Below are 27,575 nucleotides of genomic sequence, written 5' to 3'. Positions count from 1 at the left end.
AAGTAAATATAGATAAGTCACAACTGTCAGTAATTTCAAAAATTATTGTAAAAATGAATTCAACTTTTTTTTATTTGAGAAAAAAAAAATATCATTTTCCTATTGTGAAGTAATTGTCTCCTAATATAAAGCAATGAAGGCGATAATGAAAATTATAATTTAATTTAGGGAAAATTCGCATTTACCCTCGATAATTTCAAAAAGCTTACCCAAAAGCAGTACCTGTGAGTTTTTGCATCGCTCGAACAACCCTTCCTTGTTGTTTAACTTCCTTTTACCTGCGTTATGAAATTCATCATTGCTCTTAAACGCTTTTGCATCATTTTTCATTCTTTTTTGCATTCCTTTTTGTATGTCTTCGTTTCTTAAGCAGATTCGTTTTTAAAGCAGAGACTCGTTTCTTAAGCAGAATTCATTTCTTAAGCAGAGTTCATTTCTTAAGCGAAAGCCTCATTTCTTAAACAAAAACTCATTTCTTAAGCGAAACCTCAGTTTTTAAACATAAAACTCATTTTTAAACAAAAACATTAATATTTAAAGCGAGAAAAACAAATATTTACGTGATAAATTAATCCTCGGATATAAAAACCAATTAATCTTGGCCACTCAGTACATATTTAAATAGAAACAGCGATATTTAAGCACTTTTTTTAAAGCGTAAGCGCTGATATATTAAGCGAAAGCATCGATGGTTAAAGCAAAGACAAACAAGCGTATAAAGCAAAGACTCGTTTTCTAAAGCAGGAGAGCTTTATTTTTTAAACAAAAGTACTCATTTTTAAGCAGAAACTTCGTTGAGTAGGGACGTTGAGTATCTCGTACGTCGTTGATCTCATGCGAGCGGCGAGTCTTTGAGCTCTAGATCGGCGAGTGATCTCGAAGGTGGCTGCCTCGTGTGGGAATCTTAAAGGAGAAATCTTTATTGGCGTTGGCGATCCGGTTGGCGGCGTTCCTCGGCGGTCGGAGTGGTGAGGTCTTCGATGGCGACGTCGGATAAGAGCAGATTTGAACTTGAGCGGAACCATTCTCATTGCGGAGACCGTGACATGGATAGCGATAGGGTTAGGGTTATGGATCGTTCAGGGGTTTGGATCCGTGGTGCCTAAGTCGGTGATAGGGAGCGGAGGGAGGAAGCGGCGCGATGAGGGGTTCGATCTCGCCGTCTTCGTCTTCGTCTTCATCGTCTTCCCTATCGTCGACCTCATCTCTTTCATCTTCTTCGTCGTCGACCTCGGGGAAGACCGCATGCTCCTCAGTCGTCGGCGAAGGCGTCGAAAGGTTGCACTCGTACGTATTTAAATAGAAACAGCGATATTTAAGCACTTTTTAAGCGTAGCGCAATATATTAAGCGGAAAGCATCGATGGTTAAACAAAGACAAAACAAGCGTATAAGCAGAGAACTCATTTCTTAAGCAGAGAACTCATTTCTTAAAGCGAGAGCTTATTTTTTAAGCAGAGACCTCGTTGAGTAGGGGACATTGAGTATCTCGTACGTCGGCGATCACGCTGAGCGGCTTGAGTCTTGAGCTCCGGATCTGGCGGCGATCTCGAAAGGTGCACTGCTCGTGTGGGGTCTTAAAGGAGAAAATCTTTATCGGCGTTGGCGATCCAGGTTGGCGACGTTCCTCGGCGGTCGGAGTGGTGAGGTCTTTGGTGGCGGCGTCCGGATAAAGTGCGAGTGAACTTGAGCGGAACCATTCTCATTGCGGAGACCGCATACATGGATAGCAATAGGGTTAGGGTTAGGGATCGTTCCGGGGTTTGGATCCATGGTGCCTAAGTCGGTGACGAGGAGCGGAGGGAGGAAGCGGCGCTGGAGTGAGGGGTTCGATCTCGCCGTCTTAGTCTTCGTCTTCAGTCGTCTTCCCACTGTCGTCGGCCTTATCTCTTTTTATCTTCTTCGTCGTCGACCTCGGGGAAGACCGCGTACTCCCTCGTCGTCGGCGAAGGCATCGGAAAGGTTGCACTTTTTCTCCGAACTTGAAATCCCATTTTTCATGCAGCGTGGTAGTGATTGTGAGCCGCGTGCTTTTGTCTCACTGGCCCGCCAATCTCGATAAAGAGATTTTTGGGGGTGATAAATACTGCCCATGAAAAAACTCATTTCTTAAATGCAGACCTCGTTTTTTAAACAAAAAGCGCTCGTTTCTTAAGCAGAAAACTCGTTTCTTAAGCAGAGCGCTCGTTTTTAAACAAAAACTCGTTTCTTAAGCAGGAAAACTCATTTTTAAACAAAAACTCATTTTAAATAGAAACTCGTTTTTAAGCAGGAAACTCGTTTTTAAAGCAGGACCTCATACTCATCGTATTTTTAAATAAAAAGCTCGTTTTAAATAGAAAGCTCATTGCACCGAGGCATTATAGTCAAACACTATCACACTTGCACAACTTCCCACTTGAGGGACAATTTCAGTCCAAAAAAATTCTAAATTAACTCTATCAATCACTATTAGATGTTTGGGGGTTTAAAAAAATCATTGTATTCAAAAAGGAAGGGGTTTTTGAGAGTGCAAAAACTAATGGGGTGTTTTTGGCAATATTGTAAACTTACAAGGTGTTTTTGGCAATTTTCACTTTAATTTATTATTAACATTAACATTCAATTATTTTTTTTTTATAATAGGCAATAAAAATCCTCTACTTATGGGTTTATCAAAGGACAGATATGTACAAAAAATACACTAATTATTGTTATTTATTAAAAAATACACCAGTTATTGTAACTTATCGGATTTTTAGAAATTTATTAACTCTATAGACACTGTATTAAGTAATAAAAGTTTATCATATATTTCTTCCGTTCCTCTGTTGTCATTAACCAAATCTCACGTACCAAAGAAACTTAGTTATTTCACAAATTTTTTTTTAAAAAATTAGTTATTTTTTCAAAATCACCCCTAATTTATATCTTTATATTTCTCTCTTATATTTAATTTAAAAAAAAGAATTAAATAAAATGTTAAGTATAATTTAAAAAATAATAATAAATATAGAAAAACGACAGATAAAAAAGATCAAAGGAAGTAAATTATAATTCTCTTTGAATTCAAAACAGCAAATAAATAATGGAAAGAACACAAAATGGAGTAAATCTTAATCAGAATTATACCAATGGACCTTCGTTTTTTGAGATCACACCAAACGAATCCCACGAGTTTCTTGCCATTGCCACCAAACGGATGGTAATTCAGCTCTTAATACGAGGGCAACATGGTAATTTTAAAAAACCCCCAAAGCAACAACTTTCCCATTCACTCCCAAAGCATTCCCAATTTCAAAGATAATAATAATAATAATAATAATAATAATAATAAAAAAGGTCTCCAACGAGCAAGAACTCCACCGCGAAATCACCCCCAAAATTTTCCTCGATCCCGATCTCGATCTCGATCGAAGCCATGTCGAACTCCTTCGACGCCTTCAGCGCCGACGGCCACGAGGCGGCGCCGCCAAACTCCGCCACCACCCGCCCCTTTGACGACGATGGCTACATCGGCTATGACCCCCGCCTCCCTTCCCAACGCTACGACTCCTTCTCGGCCTTCGCTGCGGAAGAGGATCCGCCGAAGGATGTGCCGGACGATGGATTTGGCGATGTCCATGTTCACCATGTCTCCGTTGGCAGTGGCGGCGGTGGGGGTAGCTTCCCTCCCTCGCCGGAGCCGTTTGGGTACAGTCCTGAACCACATCAGGAGTTCTCGTCCCCTTTTGAGATGCCAGAAGCCAATGGTGGAGCTGATCATGATGCGATCTTCTCCGATGAGCCTACGCTGCCTCCGCCTGGTGAGATGCAACCGGAGGAGGGGTTCCTCCTGCGGGAATGGCGTCGGTGAGTTGTTTTTTTGTTAGATCTGATTCGTCTACGTTTCTATTTGTTTAGATCTGTTGAAGATTTAGATTATAATTCGTTTTGGTTATCTTCGTGTGAAGTTATTGGCTTGTTATTTGCTAGATCTGCTTCTGTTTTGGTTATCTGTTGATGATAAATCAATCTGTTTGATGGCTTTGATTTTTTTATGTCCCAGAGTGATGATTGTGGTAGAACTATCAATAGATCTTTTGTTTGGTAAATATTGATTTTGATGTAGATTGTTTACTAAATCACAAGTTTGATGTTTGAATAGATTTAAGAATGATGATACCTTCGCTATAAGTCATTTAGCTTGGTATTTATTGTGCTCAATCACAGATCAAGTTGGATTCTTTAGGTGCTAATTCATTTCCCTTTGTTCTCTAATGATCAAAGCTTGTTGGTTTAGTGTTCTATTGTTTTTTTTTTCTTTGTGGATTTAGGTTCAGTAGAAATGTTCTGTTTCTTTGGATGGATTTTGAATTCTTTTGCAAATTGTTGTTATTTTCTCATTTTCAGATTACTTAATAGTTTTGATGAATTGCTTAAGTATAGATGTTGCTAAAATGATCATGTGAGAGTAAGCATAAATATGTAACTTTTTTTTTTCATTTCCTTAAAGTAGTACTGGACCTCTTTGATTTGTTATAGAATTTTTTTCTCCTCTTGTAAGTAATTGATTTATCCTGCTGTCATTCAATTTCTCCGTGATTTAACTTTAAGATCTCTACATCTGATTAATATAATTGGGTGAGAATCGATTTTTGCATGTGTTAAGTTGGCAGTTAAGATTTTCCTGGATGTAGTATATTTTTGTGTAATGAGCTAAAATACATTGTTTTATATCTAGCAATGGCTTTTTCAGACATAGTAGTGTTAAATTCAAGCATGTGTCAGCTCACATTCTGTACAAAAAAGTCAACTGGGAGGATTGAATAACTAAATACTGTGTGTTGAGGGCACAACTACACCAAGGTATGTAATAACATGTCGATTGGATACCACAGTTAAAAGATAGAACCAAAAGTCCGAAAGATTTTTGGTGTTGGCATGATATGCTACAGAGGAATATTAGGAACATGGTTTGAATTATATATTGAATATGGTGGGAAACAACATTTAGAAGAACTAGGTCATAGATTGACTTTAATTTGGTATATGGATCCAGCTGTAATGGTTATGGTGTTCAATCAGTTTAAGATGAGAATTTGATTTAAATTTCTATGAGATTTTTAGCTCCTGTGAAAACATGTTTTTATTTCGATATCTTGAAACAAACATGGGAGTTTGATTTGCTCTCCAGGAGTTTGTAGGAAACCACCCATAAAACCATGAAACAAACGCTCCCATAGTAATATGAAAATGAGAGGATCAGATGTCTAGCTGAGGTTTACTCTAAGACATGGGAGATTTTCCAGGAATGGTTTTAAAATATGGGCAATTTAAAGTAGTGAACTAGTCTTTGTGAGCTGTTAGTTACATTTTGAGGAAAGATCAACCTCCCCCAGGAATGATATGATACAGATGGCTAATTGAATCCTACAGTCGATATGGTTGAAATCTTAATGTGAGACTTTGTTTGCATCAAGGTGTTTCTTAGCAGATGATACAAGGTTTTCCTATTCTTTTCCTTTGATGAATTTATGCATCTCTGATGTGGCCAGCATAGAGTCATGTTTTTTTTTTTCCTGTGTGCTGTGCCTTGTGCTTGATTAACTTGTGATGCAGCAGATGACAATTAGTCGTGGTGATGCATCACCTGTTGACAGTGTCTAATGCTTATATTGTAGTTTTATGTGGCCATTTTAATTTATATCATCTTTGGCTGCTTTCTGATTGCATGTTGGAGTGAAAAGAATAATCCTCTCTTAAATCATGCAGCCAAAATGCTGAACTTCTGAAGCAGAAAGAGGAAAGAGAAAAGGAACTGAGGGAACAAATTTACAAGGAAGCTGATGAATACAAGACGGGTTTTTATGAGAAAAGGAAGGTGAATTGTGAAACAAACAAGATCCACAACAGAGAAAGAGAAAAGGTATGGAAGCTAGGTGCATCTACTTTTTGGAAATGACCAAAACTTTGCTCCCAAAATTCTACCACTAAACAACATGTATTTCTATGGTTCTAGCTATTTCTGGCCAATCAAGAGAAGTTCCACACAAATGCAGATAAGCAGTACTGGAAAGCAATTGCGGAACTCATCCCCAATGAGGTGCCCAACATCGAGAAGAGGAGAGGGAAGAAAGATCAAGACAAGAAGCCATCAATTGTTGTCATTCAGGGCCCCAAGCCTGGCAAGCCCACTGATCTTTCTAGAATGCGTCAAATACTTCTGAAGCTGAAACACAATCTCCCCCCACACATGAAACCACCACCACCACCCCCTGCTCCTGCACCTGCCAAGGATGGAGCTCCCGCTGCCGCAAAGAAACAGGGTTCCCCGAAAGGAACCACCACAGCAAATGGCAAACCGTCATCCAAGGAAGAGGCAGCCACCGCACCACCTGTTGAGAGCAACACAACAACAGAACCAGTGGCAGTTGCTGCAGAATAAGCACCTGCCGGTGCATTTACCATTAATCTCTTACTGTAGAAGTCAAATGCTGTTTGCCCCCTTGTTTACTATGACTTTATCATGAGCTTTGGTTCCCCTATTTGCATTAGAGACTCGTGTGAAATATGGATCTCTTGGTTTACATTATCATTTGTAGAGAAGTTCTATGTTGCTTTCTATTAAGATTATATGGTTATGTATACTGAAGGATTGAGTTCTACAGTTCAGCTCCTGTACAACTACTTAAAGAATGGACACAACAAACAGGGATAACTATTGAATCAATGATATTGGCTGGTGATATACATGCGTCACCTGGCTAACATCAATGTGACCGAAGGTGCGGTCAATGGAGTTACAGATAACATAGGCGAAGTATCATTGGCCTGTGACTTGCTTGAACTTGTTGTGCTGGTTGCCGAAGACTTGTGCCAGAGGCCGGGGGCCGTCAGCTCCTTCTCTTTGATTCTTATCGTTGGCTTTGACAACATCTCCACAACCTGAGTCATTGATGGCCTTCTTGCTGTTGCTGCTTGTATGCAGAAAAGAGCTACTTTGATGAACCTCTTAACATCCTCCTCTGGATACTCTTTAAGGTTTGGATCAACAAGGTCTGTCAGTTTCTCTTCTTCATACAGCTGCCATGTCTGTGTACATTGCATACTTTGATTAATTTTCATATTATCGATATTCTCAGTTGTTGTTTTAAATTCATTTTAAGAAGAATGCTTACCCATTCTAATAGGGCTTGTTCTGTGTCTGAATGTGTGGATTTTGAAGTACTTCTGCCACTGATTATCTCGAGTATGAGGACACCGAAACTATATACATCGGCTTTCTTAGTCAATTGACCGTGCATTGCGTATTCGGGTGCTAAATAGCCCCTGCATGAAATTATAGTAACAGAAATGTTAAAATTTGGTTCACATAAATCTCATGCTAAAATGATACTATTAGCAAGTGTTCCTTATTTGATATTGTTAATTCTAATCAAAATTAAAATTTAATTTTCTAATTAATGAGCTTGGTGGACAATTTTTCGTTGTTTGGTTAGCCGAATTTTCAGAATAAGAGTTTACATACGAAATGATATCGAAAGACTCACATTGTCCCCGCGATCCGTGTGCTAAGATGAGTAACATTATCAGGAAAAAGCTTCGCCAAACCAAAGTCTCCGATCTTCGGTACAAAGTTTCGATCAAGAAGAATATTACTAGCTTTTATGTCTCTATGCACAATATGTGGTCTTGTCTCTTCATGCAGAAATACAAGCCCTTTTGCTGCTCCCAAACAAATTGCAGACCTTGAGCTCCAACTCAATTTACATCTGTTCCCCTTCGGACCTATAAAAATCCAAACTATATAATAAGTCCTCACAATAATTCAACATTATATTCGGCATATTTAACAGTTTCACAGATTAATTTACCAAGTAATGCGCGGTCGAGACTATTATTTTCAACATATTCATAAACCAAAATCCGACTCGATCCTTGAACACAGCAACCGACGAGCTCAACAAGATTCGGATGCTTAACATTCGAAATTGTGTTAATCTCTGTCAGAAACTCATTAACTCCTTGTTTTGATTCAGCAGAGAGTACTTTTGCAGCTATTGTTGATCCATTCCTGAGAACTCCCTGTCATTTATAAATTTAATTTAAGAATCTATAAATTCATCGAAAAATCAAACAAAATGCTAGCATTACATTAATATTCATACCTTGTATACAATTCCGAAACCACCTCGGCCGATTCGATTGCTCGGATGAAAATCATTTGTTGCTGAACTTAACTCATTGTAAGTAAAGAATTTTATGTTCTTCTTGACTGGTGAGTTTTCTGCAGAAAAAAATAATTTCATGGTTCATATAATTCAGATAAAATAACATGATTTAATTTATTATATATATATATAATGAAAAGAAAAGGTATAAATTGGTTACCATAATTAGTGTTTTCTTGAGAATAAGGAGTGACCTTATCTTTTATACCGGCAAATAATGCATCAAAACAGCAGAAACTCATATCTTTTTGTGTGATGTACTAATGAGATCCAAATGATTATTAATGTTGGTTTTTTTCCTTGAATCTGTGAAGAAGTTAAACATATATTAATAATGATGATCATTTTGGAGAAAATATTAATCCATGATAATAACAATGAGCAAATATTAACAATAATGATATGAAAACACATCTTGAAAGAGATTATAACAATCATACTGAAAACATAACAACCATATATGAAAACAAATCTAGAAATAATTCATACAAATATCATATATAAGCTTGTTTTCTATCAATGAATTCTCTATAACAAAAACAACAATAATTAAATCCAATGCTCACTTATTTTCTCTTTTAATTGCCTTTTTTTGGAACACAAACAAAACACACATCAAGAAATAATTCATGCAAGCAAGCAATCAATCAAGCTTGTTTTCAATCAATGAACTAATAATTAAGTATTCAAAGTTAAAAAAAGGGGAATACCTTATTAAAAGAAAAGCAAAACCAAAGAACGAATGAAGAGAAACTCTCTACTAATCCAATACCTCTACTTATAAATATAAAGGATAAAAGAAAAACCAAAAATAAATAAATAAATAAATATTGAAATGATGGCACCAAACTCAGACCATAATTTTAAAAGTCTTGTCATGTCACAACCAACGCGGAGGACGAAAGAGAAGCCAACGGATGGGAACACAAACGCGAAGTCTTCGTTGATCAACCGTCCATTTCATAAGACGGCTAATGGATCGCCGTTCATCTTGCCAGCTCTCGATCCCAAGATCTTGACCACATTATGGGATTTAGTTAATATAATAAATAAATTTAATCATAGTCGTATAGATCCGCTTGGATTGACTACACCGTGTCTCGTATTTTAATTGGTTTTTTTTTTTTAACAAATACAACAAATAGTCCGAACATGCTGAGAATTATTTGTCTATTACCCAGTGACATAAAATTTGAACCGTAAATCTATACTCACATGCGAAGATCAATTATACCATTGTGTTTTATAAGACTTGAATTTCTCACACTAACATTTTTCATAATAGAGTCAATACAGTTGAATTATAATTCTTTGGCGTTTTAATCTATGTTAATATTTTGAATTTTTACTTAAAAAAATATAAAAATTAAGACAAGAAAATTTGAAATAATAATGAAAAAAATTACTTAATATATATTTGAAATAAAATTCAGCTAATAAAGTAAATTCAAGCACGTTGTGTACTTTGACCAATAACTCCAATATATTTAAGAAAGTTATTACTTGGAAATTCAATTTGGTTTAATGGTGGATTTGAAGGTTTGATTAATGTGAAATCTAATCCACTTTCCCTTAGTCAAGGATTAGATGCTAAAATTATATTAATGATATCTTATATATATTAAGCTCATAGTGAATGTGAAAGTGACATTGATTCAATTTATAAAATGAGTGAATTTGTTGGATTTAGTTAATGTGAAATCTTTTGGTCAAAAATGAGGGGCTTTGACAAGTGTTAAGGGGACTAAACTAAATGTGTCAAATGATAGTGAAGTGCTCCACTTTAAAAAAACTAAATGTCATATTTCAAAACTTTAAAATAAAATAAGCATTCTCTATTAGAATATGTATATATATATGGAATTTTTTTATTTAAATTTTAATTATTACTTATTAATTAGTTTAAATTTGATTAGACTAGATAAAACTATGTTTGTTTATATTAGGTGAATTTCAGTCTTGCTTGCTGACAAAAAGATAAAATTGTATAAAATCTATATATATACAATTGCTTTTTTTTATGTGTTTAGGATTCCAGTCTGTAGTCTTCGATTGCTTGACCAGTCCTAGAATTATATTATTTCAAAACAAAATCGGTAAAATTTTCCAACTTGTACTTTGATTCAAAAATTTAAAATTTCACTTATTCCAATTTCAATTTTGACATTTATGCTAACTTTATTACCAGATTGTGATATAAAAAGCTACAACATAAAAAAGACAGTGTCCATGCTTTTAACAGCATGAATTTTAAAAGAATGCTGTAAATGGGTTTGGTGATTTTGGACTAAACGTTGAAACTGAAGGTGTGGTATAAAATCAAATGGGTTTGGTAGGGTACCACTCAGCACTGTATTGTAGAAACCGAAATGAATACTATAGCTACCGTATTCAAATCATCTACTTCAATTTGTAATCAGCAAGGTTTTTGTAAGGGAGTATTGTTCCCAGTACTATTCTCAGGATTTCTTCCGATTGTAGCACTGTGTGAAAATTAAAAACGTGTAATAAATATGACCTCAGCACGTTTATTATAATCGTGCTAAATTATGAAATTTTCATGATATGAATATCCATTCTTTCTCTCTATGAGTACGAAAATAGGATCTGATGTAAAATACTATCAAAGCTAATGAAACACACATTTTTACTATGTTAACAAAAAGATAACAACGTTTACCAAAATCACTTAGTTCAAGTGATTAGCCGCATCAAAATAAATCTCTTGGTGTGGCGTATAAAATGGTGAGGGTTCGAATTCTTTATTGAAAGAATTATTAACTCACAGGTGATGTCACAACTAACTCACACGCCATAAAACTTGATTCAATTAAAGTAAAACAAGTTTAAAGGCATCAATAAAATGCTCTCAAATAAAACGTGTCATCAATAGAACGGTCAATTAAGAAAGCCGCTCATTCTCCTATACTCAAGCCCTAACTCCCTTTTTCACTTCCCTTTTCTTCTTAGTTTTACACTTCGCATGTCACGCACATATAATTTTTACAGTAACTCCTAAAGATGGCAACGGGTAAGGTATGAGTAGAGTATATCAAGACCTTTACTCGTACATGTAACCCTTACCCTTACCCGTTCAAAAAATAACAAATAATGCTCTTACCCGTACATGGACTGATCAAAGAGGGTATTACCCTATTTGAATAAGTATGGGTATGGGTATACTCATCATGTAGGGACCTAACCATTACAACAATTAAAATAATTAAAAGCAAATATTTCAAAGTCAAAAGTATATTATTCTCATTAATGATTAATTAATATAAATTGCTTAAAAAATCTTTGTTTTCTTAAGTGAAGTACAACTGTATTCACATGATAGATTTTGTTCAAGATTTTATTTCAAATTATTATTTTCGAAGTCAAAGACCAGTAAGTCTTCCACCATGAAGACAACTAATAATAAACACCTTGTTTTTTTACCAATTAAAGCTCAAGATAATTTATTATATGAAAAATTTTTAACTAACTAATTAATTAAACAATTCAAAAATTAAAAATTAATTTTTCCAATAACAAATCAAAACTAACACAGTCTTATCTATATTTATAAATATATCAATAATACTAGATGAGAGGAGAATTAAATTTTCATTTAAATCTTTAATAAAACTTAAAATTTCGATTCACGTTTCTCTATATATTTATATATTACTTATGGAGAAAATATAAAAAAAAAGAGAGGTGGAGAATGCGCCACCACATTTGAAAATTTACTTGTTCTATTAATATATATATATATATATACATATTGCATTAAAATCATTTTCATTGAGATAAAATATAATATTTTCATGATGGTATAGTGATGACAGATATATGTCATGAATGTGAGTTGCACGCCGCCCATATGCTTTTTGTTTGTATAGTATTTCTCCCCTTTCATTTGAGTTTTGTATAAATAAATAACTGTAATTAAAATTTATTTAGTTATTAATATCAGGATTAAGATAAATAAAAATTTAAATATAATAACAATAAAAATAAATTTATTTATTGAAACACTCTAGATTTTTGATCTTATGCATTTTTAGATTTTTGTGCATGTATTAGGAGCAAAATGGTCATTTTACATTAGTAGCATTATTGACCAACCGAAAATCAGGGCAAAACTATCTTTTAGACTCATTTCTTTCTATTTTTTCTTATAAAAGGTATTTTTAGTAATTTCTATTTTCTCTATAAAACAAAAATTGAAAATCTGAATGAAAGGATAAGAAGCAACATGGCTTCTCATTCCTCATTCTTTTCTTCTTCTTTGTTTTCATTCCTTCTTTCTTCATTTCGGCCAAGACACTTCTTTTAAAAACAAAAGTCAGTTTTTTGGGCGAATCAACACTCATATTCTCTTCCTCTCATTCTCCTAAGCTTCGTAAGACTTCGATTCAAGGTTTTTTTTCGTATTTTTTTCTCAGTATTTAATTTTTTTTGAAAATCTTTGAAACCCTAGAAATACCCTTGGTTTGAGTTGTTTTTAAGCTCAAATCGAAGCCCTATATCTAGTGATTCATTTCTGTGTATGTTTGTAAAAATTTTTTTATGATTTAGCGTTGTAAATCGGCAAGAAACTATCAAATAAGGTCCGATTTTACTGTAGCAATAATATAGCAAATCCGAAGTTACTGTAGCACCAAAAAAAACCTTGGCATTTTATTGTATTTCTTTGGTCCAAATCGAAGCTCTTCTTACTTGGAATCCATTAGAAGTAGTTTTACCTTGGTTTAAGGTCGTTTGGGTCTAAAATGATGTCGTTTTCCCCTAAAACTCTAGAGTTACATGTTCAACATATACCAAAGTATTTGCATGCATTTTAGTTTCTATTTTGGTATTCTTTGGTTCTTAGATTCCCTTATTGATTCTAGGTGGTGAGGCATCTTCCAAGGGGAAGAAAACTGCCGATCAGTGAGCGTGTCTCGAGGCGAGACGACTGGTTGTGAGTGGTTTAATTGTTAATTGCATAGATTTAATAAGAGTATTATAGCATTTTCTTTATATAGTTTATATCATAAATTTTGATGCTAAACCAGATTTCATTTGCTATTTATATATAAATAGTTTGAGCATGGAGTTATTGGGCAAAATGATTCTAGTATACTTATGCGTATTTATTGTGAAAAAACATGTTTACATGTAAATGTACTTTACATGCAAATGGAACATAGATTAATGTATATTTCCGTATTTACGCATCATATGCTTGATTTCCTCGAGTTGGAATTGGAAAGAATTGCATTGCGGCATTTGGATTTTGATAGCGACAGCGGACTTTAGTCCGACACTGCAGTGTGGGGTTCCACGGTCTGGCCTGATTGGAGGTGGCGTGGTCAACCCTGAGTTTATCCTGGTCAAGAGGTGCGCGGAGCCATTGACAGGGGATCTTATATGTGAGAAACAAGGGGTCACTACACAGGGATCTCAGTGGCTAACACCAAGGAAGGCAACATTATTTTAAAAGTCTTAAAACACCTTGGTGGCCTCGTAGCTAGTCACGGCTACAATTACCTTGGGAATTGTTTGAGGCCAGTCTGTATTTTGAGCGGTGCTCAATGTGTTTGAAAATGTTACTTACCATCACCATTTATGAATTATTGTGATATATGTTCACTTGTTGAATACTTGAAACTACTTTTATATGTTATTATTATTGTGGTTAATACTATCTGAAATGTTTTATTACTCTGTTATATCTATGCTGTCACCACTCACTGGGTAACGTCTGTTACTCACTACTCTCTTTTCTCCTTTCTCAGACTACGATGTTGGCTGGGTTGTGCTAGACAAGCAGTAGAATGACCTGCCTTTTTTCCTTTGTTTAGATTAGTGTGCAATGTGCATGTAAACTTTACGGATCCACTAGAAATGAGTTTGTGTATTGTTCCTGTATTTTGTATGTGTACCTTTTTTGTTGTATTTGGAACTCTAGCTGGTTCTATAGTGGAGTTGTCTTGTTCTTCAATGAGTTGCGATAGCAAGTTTGTTTGAGCCTTACGGTGACTATGAGGTGGGACAATGTAGGGCCCACTCCTTGTTGCCGCGGCAATTACCACGTGCCCGGCGAGGGTCGGAGCATGACAATAAAAATAATATAATCAGACAACTCATACAAATAGAAATTGTTGTATATTTGGATTTCAAAGGTATTATGAACGTTTATTATATAAATAAATAAGTGCCATTAAAGTTTTAAATAAATAAGTGTAATATAAATAAAGATTTAAATAAAAACTAATAAAATAATGAAAAAACATAAAATTTGAATAAAAATATATTAAAAACAAATTAAGCATCTCTATCATTGCAATTTAAAAATTTATAATTACAATATTGTTAATTTTATGGCAGAGTTTTTTTTTGTTTGGTTTTGATTAGTTTTGTTTTGTATTTTTTTTAAAAAAAAATTAACTTATCAAACTAATTTTGAAGATTAAGTATAATGAATATATTTAAATACTACAAATAAAAATATATAATACAAATAAATCAGAAGAAACTTTTAATAAACTTCTAATAATTTTATAATAAAAACATTAAATTAACATTAAAACATGTTCAATATTTTCAAGGGAAAATTATTTTTTACCCCCTAACAGTTTAAAAAATTCCCGGACAACCCCTTACGACTTTTTGAATTTGCTTAGGACAACTCTTCATTTTTGTTTCACTTCATTTTTCCCCTTTCGATTAATTGCATACTAATTCATTCGATTGAATTCCATTTTTACCCTCAACAATGGTGGAAAAAAAGCACATCATCTTTTTTAAAATAACCCAGTTTTTTCCCATCTTTCAAATATTTTTTGAAAGACCTTGAGCCTCACCCGAGGATCTCTAGTGGCCTCGACTATTTTTCATCACCACCTACATTGCTATGGGTTCTTGGGTTTGCCTTGACTGATGAAGTCGGTGGGAAAGGCTCGGCCTTGAAAAGGAAGAGGCCCGATGAGAATCGATATACTAATGAGAGATGTGTTGTACTTTTAGAGAACCGAAGAAATCGGTCGAGCGGAAGGAGGATGAGGAGGGGAGGGTATTCGGTGTTTTTTGTAAGAGAGGAAGGAGCGATTTAGAACTTATGTCGATCCCCTTGAGATTCTTAATTGGTATGTGTGTGTTTTTTAATTCAAATTCATCCGATTCATGTCGATTCTTTTTTGTATGGATAAATTTGAAATTGTTGGAATATTTTATCATGGGGTTGATTGCACTAGCAGGGATTGATAAAAAGAAAACAAGGTAATTTAAACAAAAAAATAACTATTGTTAAGCGAAAGCAAGACTATTAAGCGAAATCCGATACCTTAAGCGAAACCCGAATTATTAAGCAGAAACAAGATAACTTAAACAAAAACCTATTGTTAAAGCGTAAAAAAAGTGTATTCATAAAACAGAAACCAAAACTATTAAACAAAAATTAGTAAACTTAATCAGATACGCATTAACATATAATGTAAAACTATTGAAACCCAACAAATTAAAAGTAAAACATTTAACAATGCGCTCTAACATAATCGGATAAACAAAAAGCGAGTAAATTAAGCGATGGCAAGGGCGCTAAGCGAAAAGCGTGTTAGCTTCAACAAAAAAACCCGGATTGATAAACGGAAATAAAATAACTTAAACAAAAACAACTATTATTAAACGTAAAATGTTAAAATTTATCTTTATGTTTAATGTACTTCTAATTTCGGAAGAAAATATTGATTGGAATCTACAAGATTTAAAAGAGTACTGGTAAAATAGTCTAAAGTTTATAGAACAAGAATTAATCCATGATAAAATATTCTAAAGATTTATCCATATATCCATAAAAAGGTGATTCTTTTATGTTCTAATTCCCTAAAGTTCTTATTCCAAGAAGAGGTTGTGATATCTATTATTGTGTAATTAAATTTCCTTCACCTTTTCATTTTTATTCTATTTTTTATTTTTATTTTTTGAATAGTTCTTGTGCTAAGTATTATTTCATTTGCATTTGCTTTATTTATTCTTTTAAAAGCTCTCCGCATGATTTTAAAATTTCATTAATTAAACTATTTTATTTCAAATTATGTCTATATGTAATATTGCCTTACAACCATCAAAATTGTAAAGAAAAAAGAAATAAAAAAACCCGAAGCGAAGCAAGAGAATTTTCCTAGTTTAATATAAATGAAAATGTTAAAATTATTCTTTGAATCACTCTTAAAATAGTTTGTACATCTACTTTAATATGCCCATGATGAAATTAATGCCTATTAGGCAATTAAAATTTTCAATTATTAATACCATATTTAATATAAATAAAAATATTTAAATTATTTCTTGAATTACTCTCAAACCTACTTATACATCTACTTTAATAGTATATATATACTAAGCATTCTCCCCGGCTTCACATCGGAGTTTTGTATTAATAAATAAATGCAATTATTATTTTTTAATTATTAATATCATAAATAATATAAATAAAAACTTAAATGTAATAAAAAAAATTTACATTTGATTTTTGAAACACTCTATAAAAATAATATAATTAAATAACTCATACAATGAAAATTATTTTATACTTTAAATTTATGGACATTTATTACATAAATAAATAAGCACAATTAAAGTTTTTCTATTATTAATATCGTAAGTTATATAAATAAAAACTAAAAAAATAATGAAAGAATATCAAATTTGAATAAAAATATATTAAAAACAAATTAAGCTCTCTATCCTTGCAATTTAAAAAATTTACAATTACAATATTGCTAATTTCATGGCAAAGTTTTTTTTTATTGGTTTTGTTTTGTTTTTTTCGGTTTTTTTAACAAATTAGCTGATCAAACTAAGTTTGAAGATTAAGTATCGAGAAATGAATATATTTAAAGACTACAAATAAAAATATATAATAGAAATAAATCAGAAGAAACTTTTTAATAAACTTCTAACAATATTGTAATAAAAACATTAAATTAAGCTTAAAAAATTTAGTATTTTTGAAATAAATTATTAAATAAGATAAAAAAAAAAGTAGTTTAGACATTAAATATAAATGATTAAGAATTATAGTAAAATAAAAAAAAATTTTAATTTATTATTTTTAGTTTTAAAAAGATAGTTGAGATGATTTAGTTAAATTAAAGAAAAGTTAAATATCTTAATTGATGATAATTAATAAATAGAATATTATATATCCAATTTAATAGTTTGTGTAGATAATTTGAAAAAAATAAATTTAAAATTTTTTTCGCATAACATTTACTTGGCTTTTCACTACCGCTTATGTGAAAAACAAACTTATACCAAGAAAAATAATTATTATTCAAATATATATATTAACACCATCATTTAATTTCTTTTATTTTAAATTTTTCATCTTCTTCTACAATTGTCTATTCATCTCCTCATAAAATCAATCTATATAATTTAATAAATAAGAAACTACTAGTAATTTTAAAAAAATAAAGCCCATGTTGAAATTTAATGTAATACCAAACAAATGTCGTTAATTTTTTTATTCATTTAGTTATAATTTTTTTTTATTAATAACATATTATTTTTTATTTATTATATTTTATGTAATGTCAAATAAATGTTGTTTATTCTTTTGTAAACAAATAATTCAAAAAACATTTAGCAAAGATTTTCAATTTCTAAAGGCCATCCGTTCCTATGAGGAGGTATTATTAAATGTTTAATATAAAACTGACTTGCCCATGATGAAATAAATTCCATTAAATTCTATATGTTCATAATGTGGGGAAAATTCTTTAAAAAAGAGTTTAAAAATCTTCATTGAAATCATCTGTTTTGATTACAAGATATTATTAATATAATAATATTATCTATTGGTCTTCTATATTTTTTTGCATATTTAATATTTAATATAATACCGAATAAATATTTTTAAATATTTTTTAAACCATAAGGTTATAAAAATAGGAAAAAAATTTTAATAAAACCAATTTAATGGCCAAGATAAAATCAATGTCACTTTAAATATATGAAAAAATTAAAAAACTTCTTTAAATCCCTCTCCTATTAGATTACCGTTTACATTAGAACATTATATTAAATATTTAATATAAACCAATTTAAATATCAAACAAATATTGTTAAATATTTTTTAAACCAAAAAAAAGGAAGGATTTAATATAAAACCGATTTAATGGGCATGATGAAATCAATGCCACTTTAAATATATGCAAAAAAACAAAATAAAAAATAAAATCTTCCCTTAAAAACATCTCCAATTGGAGATTACCATCGTTTCCATTAAAACATCTTATTAAATATTTAATGTAAAACATATTTAATGCCATAATAAAATCAAGTGGAAATTACAAAAAAAACCCTAAGTTTGTAATATTCACAAAACACCCCCTTAATTTGGCAATCCCTAAAAACTCCTTCCTTTTAAACTCAATGTTTTCCAAACCCCCAAAGCATGTAATGGTGGTTAACGGAGTTATTTTTAAATTTTATGGACAAAATTGCCCCTTGCATAGGAAGTCATGGCACTGCAATCATTTCACCGGTTTGAGAAGAAGTAGGGGGTTTTTCTTAGGATAATCCCAAGAGACGACTTTACTGGAGCCGTATACTTATTTTTTCTCAACTCGCCTCTTCAGCTTTTCCCTTTCTGAAGTTGTCTCTACCGGGACATCCTATGTAATTTCAGCTTTTCCCTTTCCACCGGTGTCTAGAAAGAGAAGTCATGCACAAGTATTCGGCATTTCATTAGTTTGCAATCTAAGGTATTGAAAGAAGTTGTGATTATGGTTTTATATTAACTATTCTGTTATAAAGAAATATTTTTCGGTTTTGTTTTGTGGTTCTGTATTTATTGGAAGATATTGGAGTCTGCAAGGGGATTTCTCGGCTGGTGTTTCGTTAGTCTGCAGGGAGATTTCTCGGCTAGGGTTTTGTTTTGTTTTATATTTTCGTATGTATACACGATCAAAATAGTTTTTCGATTGTTATATTTGTGTAATGTTTATAACGTATGTTTCCCCTTTCATTTGATATGGTTGTGGTTTTACAAATGATCTTTCCGTTTAAAAAATGAGTTTTAGTTTAAAAACGTATGTCTCCATTTAAATATTGTTGTTACTATTTAAGAAACTAGATCATTTTGTTCTGATATTATATCTCATTTTTAATAATTGGCGTTTACTGTTTAAAAATCTTATATTTTTAAGCTTAAAACTTTGTGAATCTTCTTTGAATTTCTTGTTATTGTCGCAGGCTTGTGATTATGGCGGTCAACCTAGTTAATGGCCGATGCTACTTGACACCGGTAGTGGAGACCTTGGCTGAATTGAAAGTTCATATGACCCCTCGACACTGGGAGATCATCTGAAGGACACCGTTTCCAACATTTCCTAAAAATTTGGAAGGCTGTATTCCAGAGATGACCCTTCTTGATTCTCTATTGCAAAGTTACGATGGCGCCCTGATAAATTCGAGGATCGGGGAAAGTCTATTGAGTTTTCAAGCACTGAAGATGTGGCCCCTCGTTCTTGATGCGCGTCATGATGGAGACGCGATGCGTGTTCGAGGAAGAAAACATGCTCGACTTTTCGAAAGAGGTATTTATCAAAAACCTACGAGGCACGGAGACTCCATCGAGAGAACTTTTGAGCAATTTGTTCGACAGAGGGGAGAAGAAGAAAATTTTGTCAAACTCCTTACGGTGTACCTTATGGGTATAATACTCTTCCCAAATACCTCATACTTTGTTTCGAATTAGATCATTGATTATGTCGATGATCTACCTTGCATGGGCCATACGCATGGGTGCAGGCAACACACAAGTGGCTTATGGAGGACATTTCTAGCGGGACTGGCTCGAGTCGCGAGGTAGATGGGGCGGGGAAGAAGACCAACCGAGGGTATATTAAGGGTTGCTTTCGATCGCCTTTGAACATCTGGTTTCTGGTGGCCGGAGACGGGAAAGAAAGTACATTTCGGCAGAGACACCAGGATGTTGTGCTACGATGAAAGTAGTTACCGGAAGCAAGCGACGATAAAAACTAGTTTGTCATCTCTCGAAGGAAAAGAGGTAATAAATCATGAACAATGTGTTTAACAATAGTAGTTAATGTTTACATATAGTATTTACCATTTAATAGTGTTTATTTTCCATTTAAAATTATTCTTCGGCATTTAAAATTTTGTTTTCCATTTAAAAACATGTGATACCGTTTAAATATATAAGTTAAATGTTTAAATGTATTTGTTATTGTTTAAACTGAATGATTTCACTGAGATTGTTTTGTTTACATTTGTTAGTTTTCTGAGTGGTCAGGGCGAATCTTTGATGAAGATATATTTGTTCCGGCAAACCGCTAAGTGGATGTGATTGCTTCGGAACCACTTTCTCGAAGGCAAGATGAAAGGCCAATCTCTTCCGTGCGCACTCGACACCGTTCTCTACTTTCGACTCAGCGTGCGTGCGCATTCCTCGGCGCGAGAGAAGCCCTCACCTACCCCACCCGATTGCAAAACCCCCCCGACCACGACAACGACAATCTTCCCGATTGTCACAGGCCCCTCGACCATGGCAACCCCACCGATGGCACTAGGCGATAATGTCACTACAAATCTTCTGCAGTCGTGCCAGATATTGATGATCGAGTTCCCTTAGCTTATCGCTCGAGTTGTGGCATTGGAAGGATGGTCACAATCGACTGCGCTTTCTCTCCAAACAAATGAAGTACCCGGGACGGACGAGGGCGTCGAATTTGGCGGCGATGACTTCGTCGAGATAGCCATTCAAAGGCGGTCATTTGAAGAGACTTGAAAAAAGGAAAACAATAATGTCTCTTTATCCACCCGCGGTGACGATGAAAGCAATAACGATACTATCGGCGGTGATGTTGTTATTAGTGCATCGCGTTGATGACATGGTTGTCCGCGGTGGGAAGATCGTAGATGATGTTGCCATTGTCGCGATTGATAAGATCGTTGACTACGTTGTCAGCGAAATCCCGTCAGCGGTGGAGCCGCGGTTGTCGATCTTGGCATCGAAGGTGGATACAATCAATGAAGAACAGGAACCAGAACTAAGGGTGTGTCTCCCGTTGATGCTATTATCGTGGCCGCGGTTGAGAAGATCGTTGACTCTGTTGACAACGAAATCATAGTCACGGTGGAACCAGCGACCAAGCGGTCCGCATCGAAGGTAAACACAATCCCACAACAACAAGAAGCATGTAAGGATATATCTCCGGTTGATGCTGTCATCGTGCCCGCATCGAAGGAAGATGATGTTGGTGCTGAACACTGAACACCGTCAACAACAGTGTCACACGATGATCCCAAAACAGCTGTTAACAAGGGGAAAGGGAACGCAACCGAAAAAACAACAAGAAATATGATCCTTGCCAACCAACAATATGAAGAAGTTCGGAAAGACTTTATTCTGAAGAAGAAAAAATACCATGGACAATCGCGCTTCAACAAATTCGAGCAGGAGTTGATAAGGATCTTCCTCAACTGCTCTATGTACAAGTAAGTTTGAAGTTTTTATATTATTGTTTAAATATATATGTTAACCTTTAATTTATGTAGTTAGCATTTAAATATTTACAATATCATTTAAATATTTTCGATATCATTTAAATATTTATAACATCATTTGATTATATCTGTTACTGTTTAACCACAGGACTGTCGTGTGGATGAATGATTCTCTCAACTCCATACGGTCCAGTCTATTCACACTGCTTGACGGGAAGGAGATGGTGTTAGACGATGTGATGGACGCTTTCGTATGCATAATACAAAAGTCGCTGCGTAGAGTACCATATCTCTATAAGAAGGAAGCCTCCATCACACGACCACTGGCGCTGTTTATATCAAAGTAGGAAGACGTGGCTGACACGACTTTCGCTATAATCGGAGATGCTGCGCGCAACCTGCATCATGTTGACATTGTCATCGTCTCGATAATCATGAATAGAAACTTCCATATCGTGGTCATTGACAATAACTAACAAGAATACATTAATTATTCTTCATTCCAGAGTGTGGAGTACGATAAAGACGAGGGAGAAATGGTAAGTTCTTTGATAAATAGAGTTTGATTAATAGTGTTTGGTAAATAATCGGTATTCTAATCTCAAATTGTATACCTCGACATCGGAGGCTATTCGACACTTGTATCGATATGGAGTTCGGCGAGACGGTGACCACAAAGTACCCACTAGTTCACGACATTGAAACCCCACGACAAAAAAAAAAGAAGAAGTGTCGATTGTGCCGTATATGTCATGCGGTTTATCGAGCAATTACTCGACGATGAAAAGCTACGGCTATCGCAAACGAACATCCCTTATCTGAGATTAAAGTATGTTGCCCACATACTTATGGAAGGGAGCGCAACTAGCATCACTAAGAAAGGGGGGTCTTTAACTGCAGGGAAATAGAATTGACATGATATTGTTTGTTTTCAAACGTAAAACAGTTTTGTCGTTATAAATTTAATTAAATTTATTGTTTTCGAAGAACATGACAAATTTTTCAATGCAAATTTACTAGTGTTCATTTACTAGTATGTATAGTTATATACTTCACTTTCTTTGCTTAACTTTCAATTTTATTGTTTAAATATCAGTGTTTACGTTTAAAATAAAGTAGTCTCTTTTTAAACAAACAATGTCTCTATTTAAATATATGTGTTACCTGTTAAGAATAAGAGTTTCGCTGTTTAAATATCAAAAGTTGGCACTCAATTAAGTTTGTTTGTTTTTAAAAATTTGTTTATTTATAATGCCTAGTCGGTGACAGTTTCATTGCAAGATCTACAATTGTAACCGGAGGCGTGGCATCGGCTGCAATGTAACTCGCGGACCTCAGACACTTGCGACTGGATCCTCTTTTTGTCTATGCGCCTTGAGTTGTCTTCTCATCACAGGCTGTCGCAAACGCAGTTCACAATTTTCATTCGTAAGCTTGTTATTGTCAAGTATGGGGAATATAGCTTCCTTATACGCCAGTTTATAATTGTCGATTGTGAAGTAGCCGCTAATAAATCGATGAACGTTGGTGTCTGTCTGTATTATTGCAGCGCAAGCGTGTTTACACGAGATATTATAAACTTGTCATCTGCGACATGAGCAAGTTCTATTGGCAAGATCTACAGAGTTACTGCATTGGTCAATCACTTTATAACGATCATCAACACAACGACCAACACGAAGATTTCAGCTTTCTAAAACAAGTATCTCTACCTTCGAATGTATGTCTGGGCATAAGTAGGTCTCCCATTTGTTCGCTTGATCACGACATTTCATCAATTTGCAAAGACATTGATTTTTAAACAGAAACACGAACACTTAAACAAGGTTAAGCAAATACATTGATATTTAAACAGAAACACATTTGTTTAAATCGTAGGATAATAAGTTAAACGATGAGCGAGATAATTAAACACAGAAAATGATATTTGAATAGTAATGAAATATTTTAAAAGAAAAGACCAATTCTTAAGTGTAAATAAAATCAACATTCGAATACCTTATGGATTCGACCATTTTCGTCACCGGTAAATGCCGAGCTTTGTTTGATTCACGCATTGAATGACTCCGCGACATTTGAATACATCTTGCCCCAACGTTCACCTATGAGCATATAATTCGACCAATGTGACATATCCGATTTATGAATCAACCATTGATATGCTTCGGGTGATATGGCCTGCAGTTCATTTACGGTATCATCGAATTCTTTAGCCGTGGATGCCCACGCAATACAAAAATATATAGACCAGCACTCATCCCTAGATGTTTTCCCAAGTCTGACGATGGCTTTCATAAAATTGGCCTCCAAGTGTCGAAGACAGTATGCATGGGAGAAAGGGGGGAAGAATGGAAGACTCTCGCAATAGCGTTCACAACGCTCTTAGATCTGTCTGACACGAATATAATTATCACTTGATAATATCCTTCATCGTATAAAGCATCACCTAACTTGGAAATGAACCAAGTCCAGTTAGCATTGGTCTCGTTGTCGACAATACCGAAGACGACGCATGAAAAAAACCATTGTTTCCATCTTTTCCTGTGGCACCCAATAGAGTATCTCGATACTTTCCAAGGAGGTGGGTACCATCGAGAAATAACAGCGGCTTGCAAGCCCTCTTGAATCCCACAATACACGGCTAAAGAAAAGAATGCACATTTAAAACGCTCACCGTCTCTTTCGACAATCGCAATGCTGTCGGGGTTTGTCTTAACAACCTTATCCACATACCAAAGCAACAAATCATAGCCGGAGATGTCGGTGCCATCGAGGATCACCCAGGCATGATCTTTTCCCAACCAAGCTTGCTTGTATGGAATGTGGACACCATGTTCCCGTAATATGTCCTTCTGAATGTTGATGGCCTTGTACAAGGGCCGGTCCTTGAGCTTACCCATTTTTTTATGCTTTCGGATGTGACGCCATTCCTATTCCACCACCGCAACTGTGTGACGAGTTGATTGTCTTGATTCTGAAAGTATTTTTATTATATTCTTTTGATACATGAAGGCGCTATTAACAACTATCGGCAGCGCATTCCATAGTCACCCAGTGTTTTTCATTCTTTATGAATTTGAAGTCAAAATTCTGTTTGATTGCAAAATTTCGAAGTGCATCCCTAAAATGTTCAACGACTTCAAAACGTTGTCTGATATCCAATAACAACACTTCAGATTGATTTGACGAGAAAGGAAGGCATCCCACATCGTCAGGGTCGCCATGGAGTGGGACCGGAGCGCTTGCAAAATCCAAATTCCTACCAAGACTTCAGTTTAAACGAAAACGATCAATATTTTAAGCATAGACATAAAGTGTTTAAATGATAAATTAAAAATTTAAACGTTAAGTAAAATATTTAAATAGATACAAAATAAATTAAACGAAGAAGATAATGTTTAAATGGAAACGTAATATATTTGAAACAGAGACTGGCACAGTTAAACAATAATTAACTTATACAACTAGATAAACATAAAAGACAAGAATCTTACAACGAGATCGACTACAGTGCATTTGAAGATGGAGTACACGTGACACACTTGCTGGAAGTCAACTTCGTTTTCTATTGGACAAACCATTTTATATCCATCGGATGTTCACCCTAACACGGGAAATATCGAGACACCATCGCTCACATATCTCAGCTAACACCGATTCCGAAGAAGTCAGCGTTGTGAGCATTAGCACTCGTCCCTCCCCATTGTATCTAGCAATACCATAAAAACTCTCCATAATAAACCTGCATTTTTATATACTCCCTCCCTTCCGCAGAATGATCAAAGTGAGAGCAACGAAGAAATTCTCACCTTATCAAAAAACCGGCAGAACTCAAATCGAACAAACCAAATGAGGAGAAGAAGAAGATGTGATGAGCCTTCTAAACTTTGTTTGACAAAAAGCAAGCAGAAAGGCAAAAAAAAATGTAAAATTGTATGTATAAAGGTCAAACATGATGTGGTTGAGCGGTTTTTTTGCCTTCATTTTCAAGGACAAAAATGAAATTTCATAACATTGACCCATTTGAAGTGAACGGTAGGGGGTAAAAGGGAACTTAAACAATAACGGAAGGGTTATCCGGGGTTTGCCAAAGTTGGAGGGGTTGTTTAGGAATATTTGAAATTTACAAGGGGTAAACATTAATTTTCCCTAAAATCAATGCCTATTATGCAATTAATATTTTTAATTATTAATACCATATTTAATATAAATGAAAATATTAAAATTATTCTTTGAATTACTCTTAGAGCAATTTATACATCTACTGTAAATAGATATATACTAGGCATAGAAACTATTTTATATTTTGGATTTCAAAGATCTCATGGACATTTATTGAATAAATAAGTATGTGTAATTAATATTTTTCAATTATTAATATTATAAGTAATATAAATAAAAACTTAAATGTTATAAAAAAATTAAAATTGCTTCTTGAAACGCTCTCGGAGTAGATTATACAACTATTTAATAGTATGTATAGATATAGATTGATATATATATACATCTGACCGCATGCTTTGCTTTTAATTGGAGGACCTTCCAACATTTAATTCATTTTCATTAATATGAGTGTTCTGTTTTTGGGCAAGGGCAAAAATTAATTAAATCACAATGTTGAAGAAAAGGCAGATTAATATATATATAATGTAAACATAATTAAAAGAAAAATTAGGAATAACTATGGCCACAATAAGCTACCGATAACATAATTGACTTTAATATGAATGATTCACGATTTGAATAGGTTTAGTAACAATTGTAATCATTTACTTTTTTTTGTTGATGTTCTTATTATTATTACTAGAGCTTCCATGATTATTGTTAGAGTTTGCCTCATGTGTTTAAACATCTATAGAAATCTCATTGGTGAGTTTTCTAATCCCAACAAATCTGTCATTTATATTCTATTGTGGCTTATTTAAAAAAAAAAAAATTCTCAAATAGCCAATAGTAGGATTTTAGGGATGAAAATTAGTTGGCTTTTGTTTTAAGTAATTGAGCGTCCAAATTAACCAGATTAGTTAGTATCATTGTTAATCAATATCAGTTTATGGTTGATAAAGTGTATAGGACTATCTCGAACCACATTAATTTCTGTTATGATGGCTAGATAATTTTCATCAATAGTGTTTTTCTCTCCATTCCAAATTAAATCTTCTCTTCTAGTGTCATTCCTGATATTGTCCTTAACAAGATTTCTAAGATTGCTAAAAAAATTTTATAATCAAATGGTAGAAATTGAAGTGGTGTCCAGCGTCCACTCTATAGCTTGGAACTGTACTACACTTGAAAATATATTCCCTCTGCTGAATGATTATTAGAAGCATTGGGTGGAAATATTTCAAATGAAGTATGGTTGCTTTAACATTTGGAATTTGGTTTAAATTCTACAATCCTTTGGTTTTTAAAAAGCTTTGTGTAGGATAGCCAATATCATTAGACCAAACATATACATAAATGTTTGTAATTTAGCTCCCACCAACTTTTGGGAGGATCCATAGCTGTTTGTAATTTTATTGGGTCTTAAACCCACATTTATTAATATGCACCTTGCAAGGCAATCATGTTAATATTTATTAAGTCTAAGGCATGTTAAGAGGTTCATTTTGATAAAACTTGGCTTATGAGTATAAAATTTATTAAGAAGAAGTTACATGGTAAACTCCCTACATTTGCTTTCCTTTATGATCTACATGCTTGCTGGTCCTCCTTTATTGTGCTTGTTTTGTGGCCTTTATTTGGAAGTGCAACAAGTTTGCTTCTTGCTTGAATGTTGTTGAATCCTTTGCAAGCTTTTTTCTCTAAACAGTATCCAGAGCTTCTCTGATGGTAGCTGATGGACAAGGGAATTCAATAGTAACAATATTGGTTG

The 27,575-nt window shown here is 33.9% G+C and overlaps 2 protein-coding genes across 2 annotated transcripts; one reads left to right on the top strand and one right to left on the bottom strand.

Moving 5' to 3' along the window:
- Window positions 1-3,305: 3,305 nt before the first annotated feature.
- Window positions 3,306-6,582, top strand: LOC120272145 (clathrin light chain 2-like). The gene is made up of 3 exons (XM_039278901.1): window positions 3,306-3,830; window positions 5,733-5,886; window positions 5,980-6,582. Exons 1-3 carry the CDS (start codon window positions 3,400-3,402, stop codon window positions 6,403-6,405), a joined length of 1,011 nt encoding a protein of 336 aa, XP_039134835.1. The 5' UTR covers window positions 3,306-3,399; the 3' UTR covers window positions 6,406-6,582.
- A 99-nt stretch (window positions 6,583-6,681) lies between these two features.
- LOC120272144 (putative serine/threonine-protein kinase) lies at window positions 6,682-8,949 on the bottom strand. Its single transcript, XM_039278900.1, has 7 exons — window positions 8,902-8,949; window positions 8,352-8,497; window positions 8,129-8,247; window positions 7,835-8,045; window positions 7,511-7,748; window positions 7,139-7,289; window positions 6,682-7,052 (listed from the first exon to the last, which is right to left on the bottom strand). Exons 2-7 carry the CDS (start codon window positions 8,431-8,433, stop codon window positions 6,717-6,719), a joined length of 1,137 nt encoding a protein of 378 aa, XP_039134834.1. The 5' UTR covers window positions 8,434-8,497; window positions 8,902-8,949; the 3' UTR covers window positions 6,682-6,716.
- Between the last annotated feature and the right edge of the window lie 18,626 nt (window positions 8,950-27,575).

This window comes from Dioscorea cayenensis, chromosome 11, assembly GCF_009730915.1.
Source record: "Dioscorea cayenensis subsp. rotundata cultivar TDr96_F1 chromosome 11, TDr96_F1_v2_PseudoChromosome.rev07_lg8_w22 25.fasta, whole genome shotgun sequence".
In the NCBI taxonomy this organism is placed as follows: Eukaryota; Viridiplantae; Streptophyta; class Magnoliopsida; order Dioscoreales; family Dioscoreaceae; genus Dioscorea; species Dioscorea cayenensis.
This window is presented reverse-complemented; position numbering and strand designations above follow the sequence as displayed.